General features: G+C 33.2%; 1 protein-coding gene across 7 annotated transcripts in view; it reads left to right on the forward strand.

The window, feature by feature from the left end:
- LOC110839973 (polycystin-1) overlaps window positions 1-15,749 on the forward strand; it is a 52,975-nt gene that overhangs the window by 15,035 nt on the left and 22,191 nt on the right. For all 7 annotated transcript variants that reach the window (XR_015534255.1, XR_015534253.1, XR_015534254.1 and 4 more), the window contains 8 exons: window positions 386-566; window positions 3,116-3,366; window positions 4,457-4,660; window positions 5,853-5,998; window positions 7,233-7,353; window positions 13,138-13,247; window positions 14,009-14,226; window positions 15,205-15,367. Coding sequence is in view for 2 of the 7 variants with exons in the window: in XM_087345440.1 (XP_087201566.1) it covers window positions 386-566; window positions 3,116-3,366; window positions 4,457-4,660; window positions 5,853-5,998; window positions 7,233-7,353; window positions 13,138-13,247; window positions 14,009-14,226; window positions 15,205-15,367 (1,394 nt within the window). In the remaining 5 variants the exon portion in view is untranslated. The remainder of the gene's footprint in view (window positions 1-385; window positions 567-3,115; window positions 3,367-4,456; window positions 4,661-5,852; window positions 5,999-7,232; window positions 7,354-13,137; window positions 13,248-14,008; window positions 14,227-15,204; window positions 15,368-15,749) is intronic.

The raw sequence follows: 15,749 nt of genomic DNA on the forward strand, positions 1-15,749 counted from the left end.
ATTTGCCCAAATTGATTTCTGTGGGAGATTTCAGCTTCCTTTGACATAAACTGCAAAAGGAAATGCTAATCCACATGCCACGTCAGAAATTTTTATTTAACAGAAATAAGTTACGTTGGAAGTTTTAAACTGTGGCTGAATGTGTTAATGGTTCTTTTTTTTTCCAGGAAATTATAAAAGTGTAAAAATTCAGTATTCACATGTATTATTTAATTTCAACTGGACTTCTTTTTAAATGTTTGTGATATCCCGAATAGCAAATATCTTGAAATCTTACCACCGTGTTGCTTGTTGGCATTTCACTGACATTAACATACTTAACTAAGTACATGGTACGAGTTTTAAATAACTATTACTGAGCCATTATGGGCTGATTTTCTTATAGGTCAACAAGAACTAACACTGAAGCCTGGTGTTGGGGTTTTCAATTTTACTGTGACAGTAAGTGTTGATGAAAGCAATCCCCGTACAGTTGGCGAATTTCCAAATAAAATATTACCTGCTTCAGGCACTGCCTCTAAAGTAGTGCATGTCATCGGGGGAAAAAACACCAAGCTCTCCATAGAGTGAGTGTACTGTTTTGACCTAAAATTCATTCCTAGATTATTTAAAGAATTCTGTATTGTGTGCAAGTTTATGTGACAATGTATTTATGAATGGGAAGTAAGAAAACAATTGTCTCTTCCATAATTTTTGTGTACACGGTGAGGAAATCTTTAAACGTCTTAATCGTGACGGCAGTTCCCTGACCAGCATTGAAAGCGGGTACTTTCAAAATACAGATCACATACATCACAACTGAGCTAATTTGTTTGGTCCTCAGTATTAACCGTGCTTGGTTTTGTTCTTTTTTCTTCTCTCTTTCCCCCCCCCCCCCTTTTTACATTGTACGGGAGAATTTAAGAATGTTGTTGGCATCTTTTTAAATATCGTTCCACAGATTCATCATCACTCCTTTGACACTTTGTCTCACCCTCTTTTTTACACATATTCTTACTCTCCTCATCTGTTTCGATGGGTTGCTTCAGATGCTGATGAGGGGGATGTTTTATTTATGCTTCTGAAATTTTAATTTTTCACTTTTGTCATCTCTGCTTTTATCATTGCTGGCCTTTGTATGCTCGTCTGCCAGTCTTGAACTGGACCACTCCGTGTTTTGAATTTGCTTCACGACTTTGCATGATGTGACAGTGTCATCTTTTGTCTTCTGCGATTTTTATTTTGTTAGTAATTATGTGTGAGTTGTTTGGGTGTTAAAGTAATGCATAAAATTATATGATTCTTGGTAATCAATTTTCTTGGTACGATTTGAGATTTTCACTGCATTGAGTCTGAAGATGTCTGTCTTCTGGGTTGTTGCACTGTGTAGTCTGGTAGGAGTTTACCAGTTTTTCAGAGGTCCTTACTGTCACCATCATTAGGGCAATAAATTTTCTTAATTGTTATTTAGTATGTGTTAATGATGATGATCATCATCCTTTCCCATATTAAGCCGCAAGGCCTGTTACAGTCTTGTATTTTCCGTCCATCTCTTCTGAGGTCGGCCGAGGGATCTTTTCCCAGCAGGGCGGTATTTCAAAATTGCCTTAGGGAATCTACTGTTGGTCATTCTATCCACATGATTTGTCCAATATTGTTGATATTGCCAGATGTAGTTCATTACAGGTTCCATCTGAAGCTCAGTCATAATGTCCTCATATCTCATGCGGTCAAGTTGGTGTAACCCGCAGTTCTTCTCATGAATCTCATTTCGCAAGCTGTTATTCTGCTAATATCCTGTTTTTTAAAGTCCAAGCTTCACTTCCATATGAGAGGACAGATCTCGCCAGAATGTTGTGGAGGCGTAAGCGGGTATTTTTCTGAACATGTGAGGGCTTGAAGACATTATTGATAATACCTATTGTTTTCGTGTATTTATTACTTTTTTGTGAAATATCCCTTTCGTCTTTAAAGGCCAAATTATATCCCAAATAATTAAATTCATTCACCCTTTCCAGAATTTTGTTGTCTAGACATATTTTGCTTCAGGATGGGTTCTTTACTGCAGAATGCCATGATTTTTGTTTTTCAGATGAAATTTCCATACTATTTTGTCTACTAATATTATGAAGATTATAAACTGAGCATTGTAAGTTATCTCCTGAAGGCGCCAGTAATGGCAGATCGTCCGCAAAAAGTTAAACATCAATTTGCAGATTTCTATTTATTGGTATACTGCCATGAGGTGTTTGTTTCCATTCCTTGATAAGTGTATTCATATATATTATACATAGCAGCAGTGATAAGCCAGAACCTTGTCAAATTCCAGTATTCATTGGTCTCCTGTCTGTTAAGTATCTTCAATCTTGATTGATATTTTGGTGGATTTGTATATATTATAAATATTTAAATATTTTAAGATTATAAATATTTTAAATGATTTGCTGTGGGATATTATCTTGTAATAGAATCTCTAATAATTTAGATCTATTAACTTTATCAAATGCCTTTTTGAAATCAACGAAGGCAATGTGGGTTTCCATATTAAATTCCCACTGTTTCTCTATTAGAATTTTTAATGTGAAATAAACATCACAACAGCATCGTCCCTTTGGGAAACCATTGTGCTCTTTTCCAAGTTTGTCAGAATACTGTTTACTAAGTTTATTCTTGATAAGATTGGCATATATTTTATAGCCTGTATTTAATAGGTTTATGCCTCTATAGTTTTCACAGTCTGTGTTAAAGATATGGAATTTAAATATATATACAGGCTGATTCAAAAGGTTAGGGCCAAACTGATGGAGCGTATGGAGGGACTCAGAGAGAACAACTTTGGAATAGGAAACCATGTCCTCCAAAGTTATCCTGAGTCAGTCGAGGCCATTGAAGGTAGGGAAGTCTGATAATATACCGCTGAAATAATCGTACATTTGCGCTGCCTCAAGATTTTGAGTGTCTCTTCTGTTTAAAATTCTAATTTCACTGCCATAACTGAGTGCTGATTTTGAGGTAATGTTGTGTAAACGCAATTTTGTCTCAACTGTCATTGACAACTAATAATATGAAAGAAAACTTATAACTGTGCTTTTGATCACAGATTTGTTACTACTGTATATGTGTTATGAATTGACAGATGTGTTAAGAACTGTGGTCCTGAGGGACAAAAAAGCAGCTCTGACGTACTCTACTTGAAAGCAGTATGCAATGAGGAATGTAATGGCACTGATGGAGAGGGTTTCTATAAGTGGACAGCCAGAGATTTAACCATGAAGAAGGACCTGCTCTTAAATGAAGACAATACAGAGCTGGGTTCACAGGTGGACAAACTCATAATCAAGGAGAATACTCTCTCACCTGGCAGCGTGTACGTAATCACTGTTAGAGGTGAGTTCTGTATCATTTTGAAAGCCACTCGAGTCACTTGAGTAGAAACGTATGGTAAGAGCTGAGCTCTAATGGTGCAGAATTATTTTGATGTGGGAGAGAGAAATGAACCGGGGTATAAATGAAACTACTTAATGAAGATTTTAGTTGAATATGTGAATGTCTTAGAATTTCTATGACGGTCCGGTCATGGACCTTGATGTTTGGATGGGGAAAGCAATATCTGAGTTCATAATTTTTGAGAATAAACGAATTTAAATTTGGCTGTGGCAGAAGATATTATTGGTTTTGGTTTTAAGGTACTTAGTTGGAGTAATTTGGTTTTCATTAGAGCTAATGAAGCTTTTATATTAGTATTCTTGATATTATTTCATTTTAGAGTTCTGACTGTGATAGATCTTAAACTTTAATTGGAGGAGAGGCATTATGCTCACAGTTTAAATTTGTGTCCTTAAATATACAATCGAAACAGATCCCAGCATAGTATCTGCAGATTTAATTGCAATCATTCAATAGATGTCTCATAAGTTTTACATGATGTAATATTCAAAGTTTGTGTGGAACTTTTGTTTTGTCAAAATGTGCCGACATGACGGGAGAGTAGTGAAACTTTGTCACCATTAAAAGTTTCTTTGTGTAATTTACACTAATCTGTAATATTTATACATTATTAAACGAAAATGAAGAATGAATGTAACTTGGGTATAATTCTTGCTGGATTATCAGTTGAGTTTTGAGGTTGTGTTCAGTTACTGGAAGCCGCTAAAAGCAGAATTTATGAGGATTGTTAGTTGTGGGTTGTATAAAATTAAAAAAATTGTAAGCTGTGTAGATTGAAGTTATATTATAAGCATCATAATTGTTTTCCCGAACTTCCGGTATGTATATGTTTGTTTAAGCGGTGTAATTATTGTAACAGTTGTACTACTGTTTGCAATTCTCATCTGTTAGACTTTATATTAATGTAAATTATCAATGTTTATATACTTTTTAATCTATACTAGTCTGTATACACAGATTTTAAGGAAATTGCATATTTTGCTTCCTTCCATAATGTCTTATTTACGCAGTTTGTTCTTGTTTTATGCAGGAGGGATCCTTGGCGAAGCTGCCCTAAATGTCAGCATTAGGAAGCGTCTGGACCTGGGAGACGAGGAGTGCACCTTCGATCCCATGGAGGGATTCAGTTTTGTTGACCTCTTCAGCTTCCATTGTGACTATCCAGAGCAGCTTTCAGGTTTCCCACTTAAGTTTGAAGTCTATCAGACTCCGGACCCAAGCCACCCAGAGACAGGTGAGATAAGTTATCATGATACCTTAAAAGCATTCTTAAAACTTTGCATACCATGTAGTGTATTAGAATATAGAGTAAACAGAACCAACAACTATTGACCCTATAATAGACACTATTGCTATACGCGTTTCGACCTCAAGAGGTCATCACCGTGGGTTCTGGAGTTCACAGGTACAGACGCAACTATAGCTCGCAGAAACCAGCTACGGCCACTGCACAGCGGGATCAATAGGTAAGTGCAAGTTTTACTCCTGTGAATAGCAGCATCTAGTGCAGTGTCAAACATCTTGTCAAATACCTTTTCATTTTTAATTCTGAATCTAGTTTGAACCATTTGACTATATGTATTTCCCTGATGCCACTGACGATGACCTCTTGAGGTTAAAACGCGCATGGCAATAGTGTCTATTATAGTGTTAATAGTTGTTGCTTTTGTTTACTCTATATTTTAAAAGCTTTCATTATCTCTTCTTTCTCCTCCTCTCTTCTGTTTTATTTTCACACTTCTCTTATTCTCTTCATTTATTGTTTTCCTCTTATTCTTTTCTATCTTCCCTTGTCTCTTCTCTTTTCTTCTCTCTTCTCTTCTCATTTGTTGAACAAAGCACCAAAGTCAGTCTGACTGTAAACTTTCTATTCATCACCATTTCCAAATTACTCATACATGTTATATTCAGGTGCAGCCATTGTAACAGATGGAACATCATATACACATGAAATAATAACTTATCATTTTTTGACGTAAATACGTCTATAAGGAAGGGTCATTCGGCAAAAAACTGTAACGAAAAAGGAAAACGAAAAAGTGTAACAAGTGTACCTAGGGTACGTCATGTTTACTCGGAATTGTTGTTACCTAGGAAAAGTCATCTGTTTACTCGGCATTATTGTTACCTAGGAAACGTCATCTGTTTACTCAGCATTGTTGTTACCTAGGAAACGTTACATTACATTTCATTTCATCACATTACATTAAAATACATTACTTTACATTACATTCAGCTACCACAGACCCATCTTAAGCGTAACTAATTCAAGTTAAATAAGCAATGTCTTAATCAAACTTTACGCAATTGTAAAGCATGTATAAAGGAAATATTTAGAATAAAGCCAATATATAAACTTCATTTCCGTATAGACATATTTACGTCAAATTCTCCAGAACCGTGGTTGCACTATAATTTTTTTGCAGAGATTCTGATTTCATTCCCCTCCAAGCCAGAAGACACTGGTCTTGTATTGATGGCCGGGAAGCCGGACACCTACAAGACAAAAATCTCTCTTCGAATAAAGGATCACTCTGGAGAGATCTTGAGGAGGCATATAGCAGACGTTACTGTGAGTGCAGTCTAAATTTACGGCTTTATGAAAGTCATATTTGCTTCTTTGTTTGTATCTTCAAGAACTTTCTTCAGTTGTGTCTCATCCATGGCCATATTCTATACGTATTCTTAAATTCAAGCCCCATTAAGAAGTAATTATATATGTTTTATTCCCCTGTGCATTAATAGCCAGACTTACAAAATGAATGATTATATAACTTGGCATTTGATTGCTTTTGAAAGTTTTCTTTTTTGGAGACTTGTATTTCTGACAGTTATCTCACACAATTTGCAATATAACTAACTAACTGACTAACTAAGTAACTAACTAACTAGATGGCTTACCGAATCTGAAGGTTCATCACCGACTTAACCAAAGCCCTCCACTGGACCCTGTGCTGGGAAAACAAAATCCAGTCTCCTTCAACTCCTATCTCCCATAGATCCTGCTTGACATTATCCTCCCATCTATGTCTAGGTCTCCCCAGTGGTCTCTTCCACTCAGGCTTCCTGACCAACACCCGGTGCATACCTCTTGTCCCAGGTTATCACTCCCATAAGTGGGTAGAATTGTATAACAAATTCAGACAGACATACCATTTCTGACAGTTTTCACACACAATTCGCAATATAACTAACTAACTAACTAGATGGCTTACTGAACCTGAAAGTTCATCACCGTATTAACCAAACCCTACACCGGACCCTGTCCTGGGCCAACAAAATCCAGTCTCCTTCAACTCCTATCTCCCATAGATCCCGCCTGAGATTATCCTCCCATGTACGTCTAGGTCTCCCCAGCGGTCTCTTCCCCTCAGGCTTCCCAACCAAAACCCGGTGCACACCTCTTGCCCCATCCTTGCTTGCTACATGCCTAATTTTCAGCCTAACAAAATATATTTTGTAGGTATGATTTGAGGTATTTGTAGTCCAGTGTTCTCTCCCACTAATTTGGCTGCGATTGTCCAAGGATCGTCGCCCGATCCTCGACATAACCTTGTATAGTCCATCGAGTTCCTAACCCTCCTCAATCTAGCCCTGAAGATGGATTATGTTTCTGTGGTGATAAGACTCCATGGTGCAACAATGCCGATGACCACTACCTCATGCTTTTTGTGAGTTGTTGCACCAGAGACTATTTCTAGAAAACATGAAATAAAGAGTTGCAGTTAGTGTTATTTCATTGTTTATACTTTATGATAATAATACATTTTAGTTGGTAGTTATTTATTGATTTTCGCTTGTGTCAGGTTAAACCAATGGCGCAGTCTCCAGGAAACACTAACGTAACAAAAGTTTGCAAGGATCTGATTTCTGGAATAGGTGATGGGAAATCATTAGGAAACTACATCAAAGATGGAGACTTGTCTAGTAAGTAATCATATCTGAAAAGGTTTTCAAAAAGTCTTTTTAAGTTTTTTTAACATGTATGAAAATTTTGGTAATTCAGGCCAGAAATACAATAGTAACCAGGCAACTGACATCGTTGTACTGGAAATGTAATATGTTTCTTAAAATAATTGATACCTGCCTAATAAAATTGATATTTATTTTTAAATAGCTTTTACGTGAAGATCACATTTGGGCTTGTGTGTGTATAATTCTGTATTTGTAGGTACATGTGTAATTTAATATGTTTCATTATGTATTTATTATTCCAGTCTATACACAAACATATTTAAAATGTTGTTAAAATTTATATAACACTATAACATCTGTAGTATAAAATATTACAATAAGTTATATTATGTTATAATTATAGCGCTTTTCATCGTATTACCATGTTACATTTATTCGGCGCTTATTATTAACTGAACGACATGTTTCGATGCTATTATTGCATCATCTTCAGGTTTTTATCGTCATTTATATCTTTTAAAACTATTATATATTTCGATGCAACCCATTTATTGATTTATTGGTTTGTTTTGTAGATTTTTCAGTCTTCGTAATGTCTATAGTCAGATGTTCATTTTCTGTGAAATTAACGTCTAATTACTATTATGAAATGAGTTTGGAAATTGACATAGAAAATAAACACAAAGAAAATATATACATGTAAAAATATAAGAAAACATACCAATTTTGTGATGTGTGGTGTATCCTAAATCTGCTATCGGGTGATGACAATCTGTGACTGGGGTATGTATGTTGATGCTGGTTGTATATATAGGGAGAAAGTTGTTTTACGGGGTTGGGTCAATGAACTGTATTGTATTGAAGATGGGATTGTTTAGATGTATGTTGTTATCATTTAGTGCAATGTTTTGTTTGTGTGTACGTTGTATGTAATATTTTTATATTGTATCTCTGTGTCGTTTATTATGTACTATTCTTATAATGTCCATTGTTTGTTCGATTTTATTGTATGCATGTCCAGTGTTTAATATATGTTTTGCATATGCTGAGTTATCTGTGTTATGTTTAATAGCTGTTATGTGTTCTTTGTATCTTTGATTGAATGTACATCCTGTTTGGCCTATATAAGTTAATGGGCAATCTTTGCATTTTAACTTATATATGCCTGGTTGTTCATATTGGTTTTTTGTATCTAATTGTGGTTTTTGTTTTAAAATGTTTTTTATTGTATTATTGGTTCTAAATGCGACTTTTATATTATTTGTTTTAAATATTTTTGATATATATTTAGTTTCTTTACCTACGTATGTAAAGGTGGCCCATTTGTTTTGAATATTTTCGTTTTCATTATTATTTTCGTTTCTATTTTTTATTTTGTTTTTGGGTTTTAGTTCGTAATTATTATATCCGTTTTCTATTAGAATTTGTTTTATTATATTACATTCGATTTGCTTATTTTTTGTGGTTATAGGATATGTATTTTTTCTGTTTATTAAATAATTGATGGCCATTAGTTTATGTTCGTTGGGGTGGCATGAAGAAGCATGAATTATGGTACTTGTGTTTGTGGGTTTCCTGTATATTTTGAATTCAAAATTGTTAATGTTTCTTATTATGGTTAAATCTAAATAATTTAATTTATTATTTTGTTCTGTTTCTAAAGTAAATTGTATATTTTGGTTTATATTGTTAAATTCGTTTAGGACATTTTTTATATTTGTCTTTTTTGTGTCGAAAATCATGAGTATATCGTCTACGTATCTGCTGTAATATTTAATCTCGTTTTTGTTTAATATATTTACAATGTAATTATGTTCAAGATATTGTAAGAATATTTCAGATAGTATGCTTGATGTAGGTGCACCCATTGGTAATCCAGTGTCTTGTTTCCAGTATTCGTTGTTGAATTGGAAATAGTTTTGGTTAATGATGGTGTTCGTTATAGTCGTAATTTCGTTTATTAGATTTGTATTTATACTTTGTCCATCTAGAATACTATTTATAATATCTTGTAACATATTTGTGGGAATGTTAGTATACATATTATTTATATCAAATGAACAAATTTGTATATTTTTGTTATTATTAAAATTAAGTTTTTGAATTTCATTTATTACTGTAGTGGAATTCGTTATATTAAATGTGTTTAGTAAATTGCAATATTCTTTTAAGATGTTTGCTATTTTTATTGATATTTTATATGCTGGGGCGAATGTCCAATTTATTAATGGTCTAATGGAGTATGGATTCTTGTGCAGTTTTATTTGTCCTGTAATAATGGGTGAAGTAGCACTATGGTTATAATATTGTGTTTTAGGTGGATTAAAAATATTATTACATTTTTTGGTTATTTTTTGTATTTCTTTTTGATATTTTGGTGTTCGGTTTTGTGTTAATTGTGTGAATGAATTTTTGTTAATAAATTGAGTAATGTATTGTTGGTATTGTTCTGTGGATAGTATTATGATGGTTTTTCCTTTATCTGCTTGTGTAATTGTTAATTTATTTTGTTCTAGTTTTTGTTTGATACTTTTTATTGTTTTCCATTCATTGATATGTGTTTTATTGTATTGATTGTTCCTTTTGTTTTGTTTAATTAAATGTTCAATTTTGTTAGCTATTACATGTCGTATATGGTCTTGTTTTTGTATGGGAATTAAATTTATAGCGGTTTCTGCTTCTAGTGCTAAATTTGTGATCCATGTTTTTTGTTTGTGATGTAAGTTATATTTTAAACGATAAGATATTGTAGGTGCGTCATATTGTGATTTATTTAAATAGTATTAAAATATATTAAAATTGGCCGTCAATCACAATATAAGATAATTAAAAGATTAAAATATCATTTTACTTTCCGTATCGAGTACTCGATTTACATGTGGAACATTTACGACATGTTTCGGCTATATATAGCCGTCATCAGGTGTTATGTTATAAACTTTTTAACTGAATTACTGATTTTTACTGATTTTTAGTTTTCATTTTTCTTATCATGTTCTAGTTCTTCTTATTGTATCTTCATCCGTTGTTATGTCACTTGTCACTAATATGATTGTATTTCGTAGTGATGCCAATGTTGTGTATATTGGACTGTGAAGTAAAGGTTTCAAAACTATTAATGAAAATTGAATATAGAAAATAAAATAAATAGCTGAAAGTAATCATGTAAACTTACCCAAGAAGTAATATCGTAGCAGTATTAGGAGAGATTGGAGGTATACTGTATCGGATCGTGGCTGGTTACCGACTGCGGTGCTAGTGGGTGAAAGGTGGTTTGTCAGGGTTGAGGTCAAGGTACTGGAGTGCATTAAAAATGGGGTTGTTAAGTAAAATATTATTATCATTAAGGCATATGTTTTGTTTATAAGTTTGATATATGTGATATTTTTCTATTGTATCTCTGTGTCTTTTGTTTTTTTACTATTTTTAATATGTCCTTTGTTTCATCAATTGTGTTGTAAGCATGTCCTGTATTGAGAATGTGTTTAGACTATGCAGAACTATCTTTATTGTGTTTTATGGCTGCTATGTGTTCTTTGTATCTGTGTGTGAAAGTGCGACCTGTTTGACCTATATATATTAGAGGACAATCTTTGCATTTCAATTTATATATACCTGGTAAGTGGTATTGGTTGTTTTTGTTCATTATTGGTTTTTGTTTGAGGATGTTTTTTATTGTGTTTTTAGTTTTGTAGGCTGTTTTTATTTTATTTTCTTTAAATAATTTAGTTATGAATTTGGTTTCTTTACCTATGTATGTAAAAGTGGCCCATTTATTTTGTATGTTTTCGTTTTCGTTGGGTTTTGTTGTATTATTAGGTTTTTTATTTAGTTTGTAGTTATTATATCCGTTTTCTTTAAGAATTTGTTGAATGATGTTTAATTCTATTTGTTTGTTTTTTATAGATATTGGATATAGATTAGATATACAAATACAAGCACAATAATTCATGCCTCATCCTGCCACCCCATCGAACACAAACAAATGGCTATCAATTACTTACTAAACAGAAAAAATCTATATCCAATATCTATAAAAAACAAACAAATAGAATTAAACATCATTCAACAAATTCTTAAAGAAAACGGATATAATAACTACAAACTAAATAAAAAACCTAATAATACAACAAAACCCAACGAAAACGAAAACATACAAAATAAATGGGCCACGTTTACATACATAGGTAAAGAAACCAAATTCATAACTAAATTATTTAAAGAAAATAAAATAAAAACAGCCTACAAAACTAAAAACACAATAAAAAACATCCTCAAACAGAAACCAATAATGAACATAAACAACCAATACCACTTACCAGGTATATATAAATTGAAATGCAAAGATTGTCCTCTAATATATATAGGTCAAACAGGTCGCACTTTCACACACACATACAAAAAACACATAGCAGCCATAAAACACAATAAAGATAGTTCTACATACTCTAAACACATTCTCAATACAGGACATGCTTACAACACAATTGATGAAACAATGGACATATTAAAAATAGTAAAAAACAAAAGACACAGAGATACAATAGAAAAATATCACATATATCAAACTTATAAACAAAACATATGCCTTAATGATAATAATATTTTACTTAACAACCCCATTTTTAATGCACTCCAGTACCTTGACCTCAACCCTGACAAACCACCTTTCACCCACTAGCACCGCAGTCGGTAACCAGCCACGATCCGATACAGTATACCTCCAATCTCTCCTAATACTGCTACGATATTACTTCTTGGGTAAGTTTACATGATTACTTTCAGCTATTTATTTTATTTTCTATATTCAATTTTCATTAATAGTTTTGAAACCTTTACTTCACAGTCCAATATACACAACATTGGCATCACTACGAAATACAATCATATTAGTGACAAGTGACATAACAACGGATGAAGATACAATAAGAAGAACGAGAACATGATAAGAAAAATGAAAACTAAAAATCATTAAAAATCAGTAATTCAGTTAAAAAGTTTATAACATAACACCTGATGACGGCTATATATAGCCGAAACATGTCGTAAATGTTCCACATGTAAATCGGGTACTCGATACGGAACGTAAAATGATATTTTAATCTTTTAATTATCTTATATTGTGATTGACGGCCGATTTTAATATATTTTAATACTATTTATATTTTAAACCTTTGTTTAGTAAATTATATTCGTTTTGTGTGAATTGGATATTTGTTAGGTTTTTTACGCGATATGCGAAAGGGTGTGGTGATTCATTTGGTTGCAGTTTGTTATTATATTTATTTTTCAACTTGTTTTGTAACTTTTTTATTTTAATGTTTTGTTTTTGATATAGCTTTGTTAATTCAATTTGTAACTTTTGTGTTATTATATTTTCTATGTTTATCCATACTTCTTTCCATATATTTGCTGCTTCTAAATGTTTTTTACATGTTAATAAGTTTAGTTGGTTTTTCTTTTTATATAATTGTTTAATTTCTGATTTTATATATAGTGTTTCTGCTTTATGTTGAATTATTGGTATATTTGGATTATTACCTTTTATTTTAATTTTTGCGTCGTTTGGTGTTATTTTACTTTTTAGACATATTTTATTAAATCTAATATTTGCATTGCATTTTAATATTTTTTGTCTTAAATTTAAAAATTGATATACGCAATTTTTTATGACTATTTGTGTATAGACTGGAATAATAAATACATACTTAGTTCAATACAAACATGACGCACTTAAGCTACAAAATGTTTTATTATAATTTAAAATCTCTGTTCTGTTATTGTGTTCTGTCTCAGGTGCAGGAAGGATCATCGCTGCTATGGCAGTTGCTATGGATACAAGTAAGGATATTAACGAGAAGGACAAGCGGGAATTGAAGGAAGAGTTTATAAATGCTCTCGATCAGGTACGTTGATTGATTGAATGTCCCACTGGCTAAAATGTTTTCTAGTATAAATTTGGGTTTTTCATCTGTGCTTCTGTGCAAACCAGTAGTTATTTGGTCATGCATTAAGGATTCTGTTGACATTTTAGAGTAGTAATTTGTGTTAAAGTTAAAAAAAATTATTTGTCATAACGTGGAGAAACGGTCGTTTTACATATTTGTGGTACAAATATTTGTTTAGTGTTTTTATAACAAATTTTAAATTTATGTTGTGATTTGTTCTGTACACCTTTTTTTGATTTTGATGTCCATAAATAGTTTCTAAATCATCACCCATCTTCAGTATTCTTCCTAGCGCTTGACTTACCGACCTGTTATAGTAATTATTGAGCCATACATTTATAGACTTTTGCAGGTTTTCCTAAGCATTATGTTTATCTGAATTTATTTTTTATGTGTATTTTATGAGTCCTGTCAAATCTCCTGTTTATTTTATAGTGTAGTGTGTTATCTGTTATTCGTTAAATTTGTATTCGTTTCTTCATATCTTCTTTTATAATCAAGAATCACGTTTCTTGCCCTGTGTCTCGTAAAACGTCCTCCACCTGGTATTTATGTCCATTGTCATAGTAAGTGCTTTATACATGTAGATTTTCATATGTCTCAAGACTAAAGAAAGTTTAGCGATGTATTACAATAGATAGGCAGTGATAAGGAGATAAGATGTAGTTCACGCGGTGCCAGCTCGGAAGCCACATTCAATGTTATTGATTTTAATTCAGATTCCAGTGGATTATGACTCGTCTGGGAAGCAAGTTGTATCGGTGCTCAATTTGGTTCTAGGAGCAGGAAATAGGAATGACACCCCTGTCATTCCACATGGAACTATTCTCACTTCATCCCACATTTTGGAGAACATCATGAACAGCGTTTATCATGAAGTTACAGATCCGAATTCGGGGACACAAATGTCTAGTTCGGAACTCATGAATACTTCAAGGTATGGACTGCATATCGTCTCATTTCTTACTTTTATCTTTATATGATGCATCCAGCATTGAATCCTGTAGTGAAGCACTGGTGACTGGGTCATTACTGTACAAGTTTCCCATATGGTTTACAACAGTTCTTATTTTAACTTGACTTATTTGAAACCAATCTCATGTTGTAGTATGACAGCATGTAAAAGAACCTTACTAGCATGATACAAGATGTTTCGTATGCAAAATTCAGCGGCCATTTCTCACCCAATTCTCCTGATTAACTGCTAGATGGCTGGCAGTCAAAAATCAGGATTGAGTAGAAATTGTGCAGAGTGAGTGGGCTGGTCACTCACTACTAGCATATGCACACTTCAAGGACTAAGAAACCTCTGATAGGAGGTGGCAAAAACCCACAACTGGGTTGTAGAGCCAAGAAACAACAACAACATTTAAAACCAAAGAACTTTGTTTACAATGTCTTTCATGTGTTCATTTCAAAGATTATCTTAGCATGTCTGTGGCCTTCAGTAGAAAATGGGAATAAGGGGAATTTGGACAGCGATTGAGGTCCGTTTGAAGGTTGTGTCCAGAATTGCACCTGGAGGGACTTGAGAAAACCACAGAAACCTCCGTCACAAATCTGGTTCCTGGCTGGTGTTAAAAATAAATACCTTTCAATAGAAAGTTCACCTGGTTAGTAAAGAGCTCTAGGAGCTCTGATGGTTCGATACCGTTTAATAAATGTACATATCTATATGGCATCTGCTGGTAAGAACTGGGGAAAACCATGAGAAACCTTTGATTGCAAGGCAGTTGCAGACAATGTTAACATTGTTCCTAGAGTAATAATATCATGATGATGTCAGTTTGAATGAAGGAGCTTATTATAGGATTCAGCTGTTTGCTTTAGTTAGGATTAATTTCACTCTGATTCCATATAGTTTTGCAGATCTGTAAGCATGAATACTACTTCAAATTTTTTATACATATTTTAGAGTGGTGATGAACACTATGGCCGTCTTGTTGTCCAGCATGACGCGTAATATGAATAATATGACAGCGAGTACATCTTTTCCTGAAAGTATGTCGGGAGCGCCGGAACCGGATTATCCTGCATACCATGATTTGGATCCTACATACATTGATAACGTAGAAAGCGTACGTATAAAAAGGAATTCTCTTTTATTTGTTTGAAGTAAATGAAAGTAAGAATACACCTAGCAAGAGCGTTTACAGTGCAGAAATATTATTGGATTGTTGTTTTGACAAATGATGGTCTTTAAGGGTGCCGTGTTTGCGCGTCAGCCTGCACTGTATCTAGCAGTCTTGGAAGTGGACATTGGACATGAGGAATCAGAAATTTACTGGCCACCTTTCTAGCAGACGTTTATGATCAGTTTCTCAATCTTAAGAATCACAATGATTTTGCCTGTCTCTAGTCTTATCAACCTCGTGTGGTAATTAAAGAATTTAATATAGGTTTTTCTAAGCATTATTCTTTTTCTTAGAATATATTTTATATGTATGTCTTTTGAGTCAT

This window comes from Zootermopsis nevadensis, unplaced genomic scaffold (assembly GCF_977971745.1).
Source record: "Zootermopsis nevadensis isolate Lab colony 2312 unplaced genomic scaffold, Znev_1.0 Znev_ptg000009l, whole genome shotgun sequence".
NCBI lineage: Eukaryota > Metazoa > Arthropoda > Insecta > Blattodea > Termopsidae > Zootermopsis > Zootermopsis nevadensis.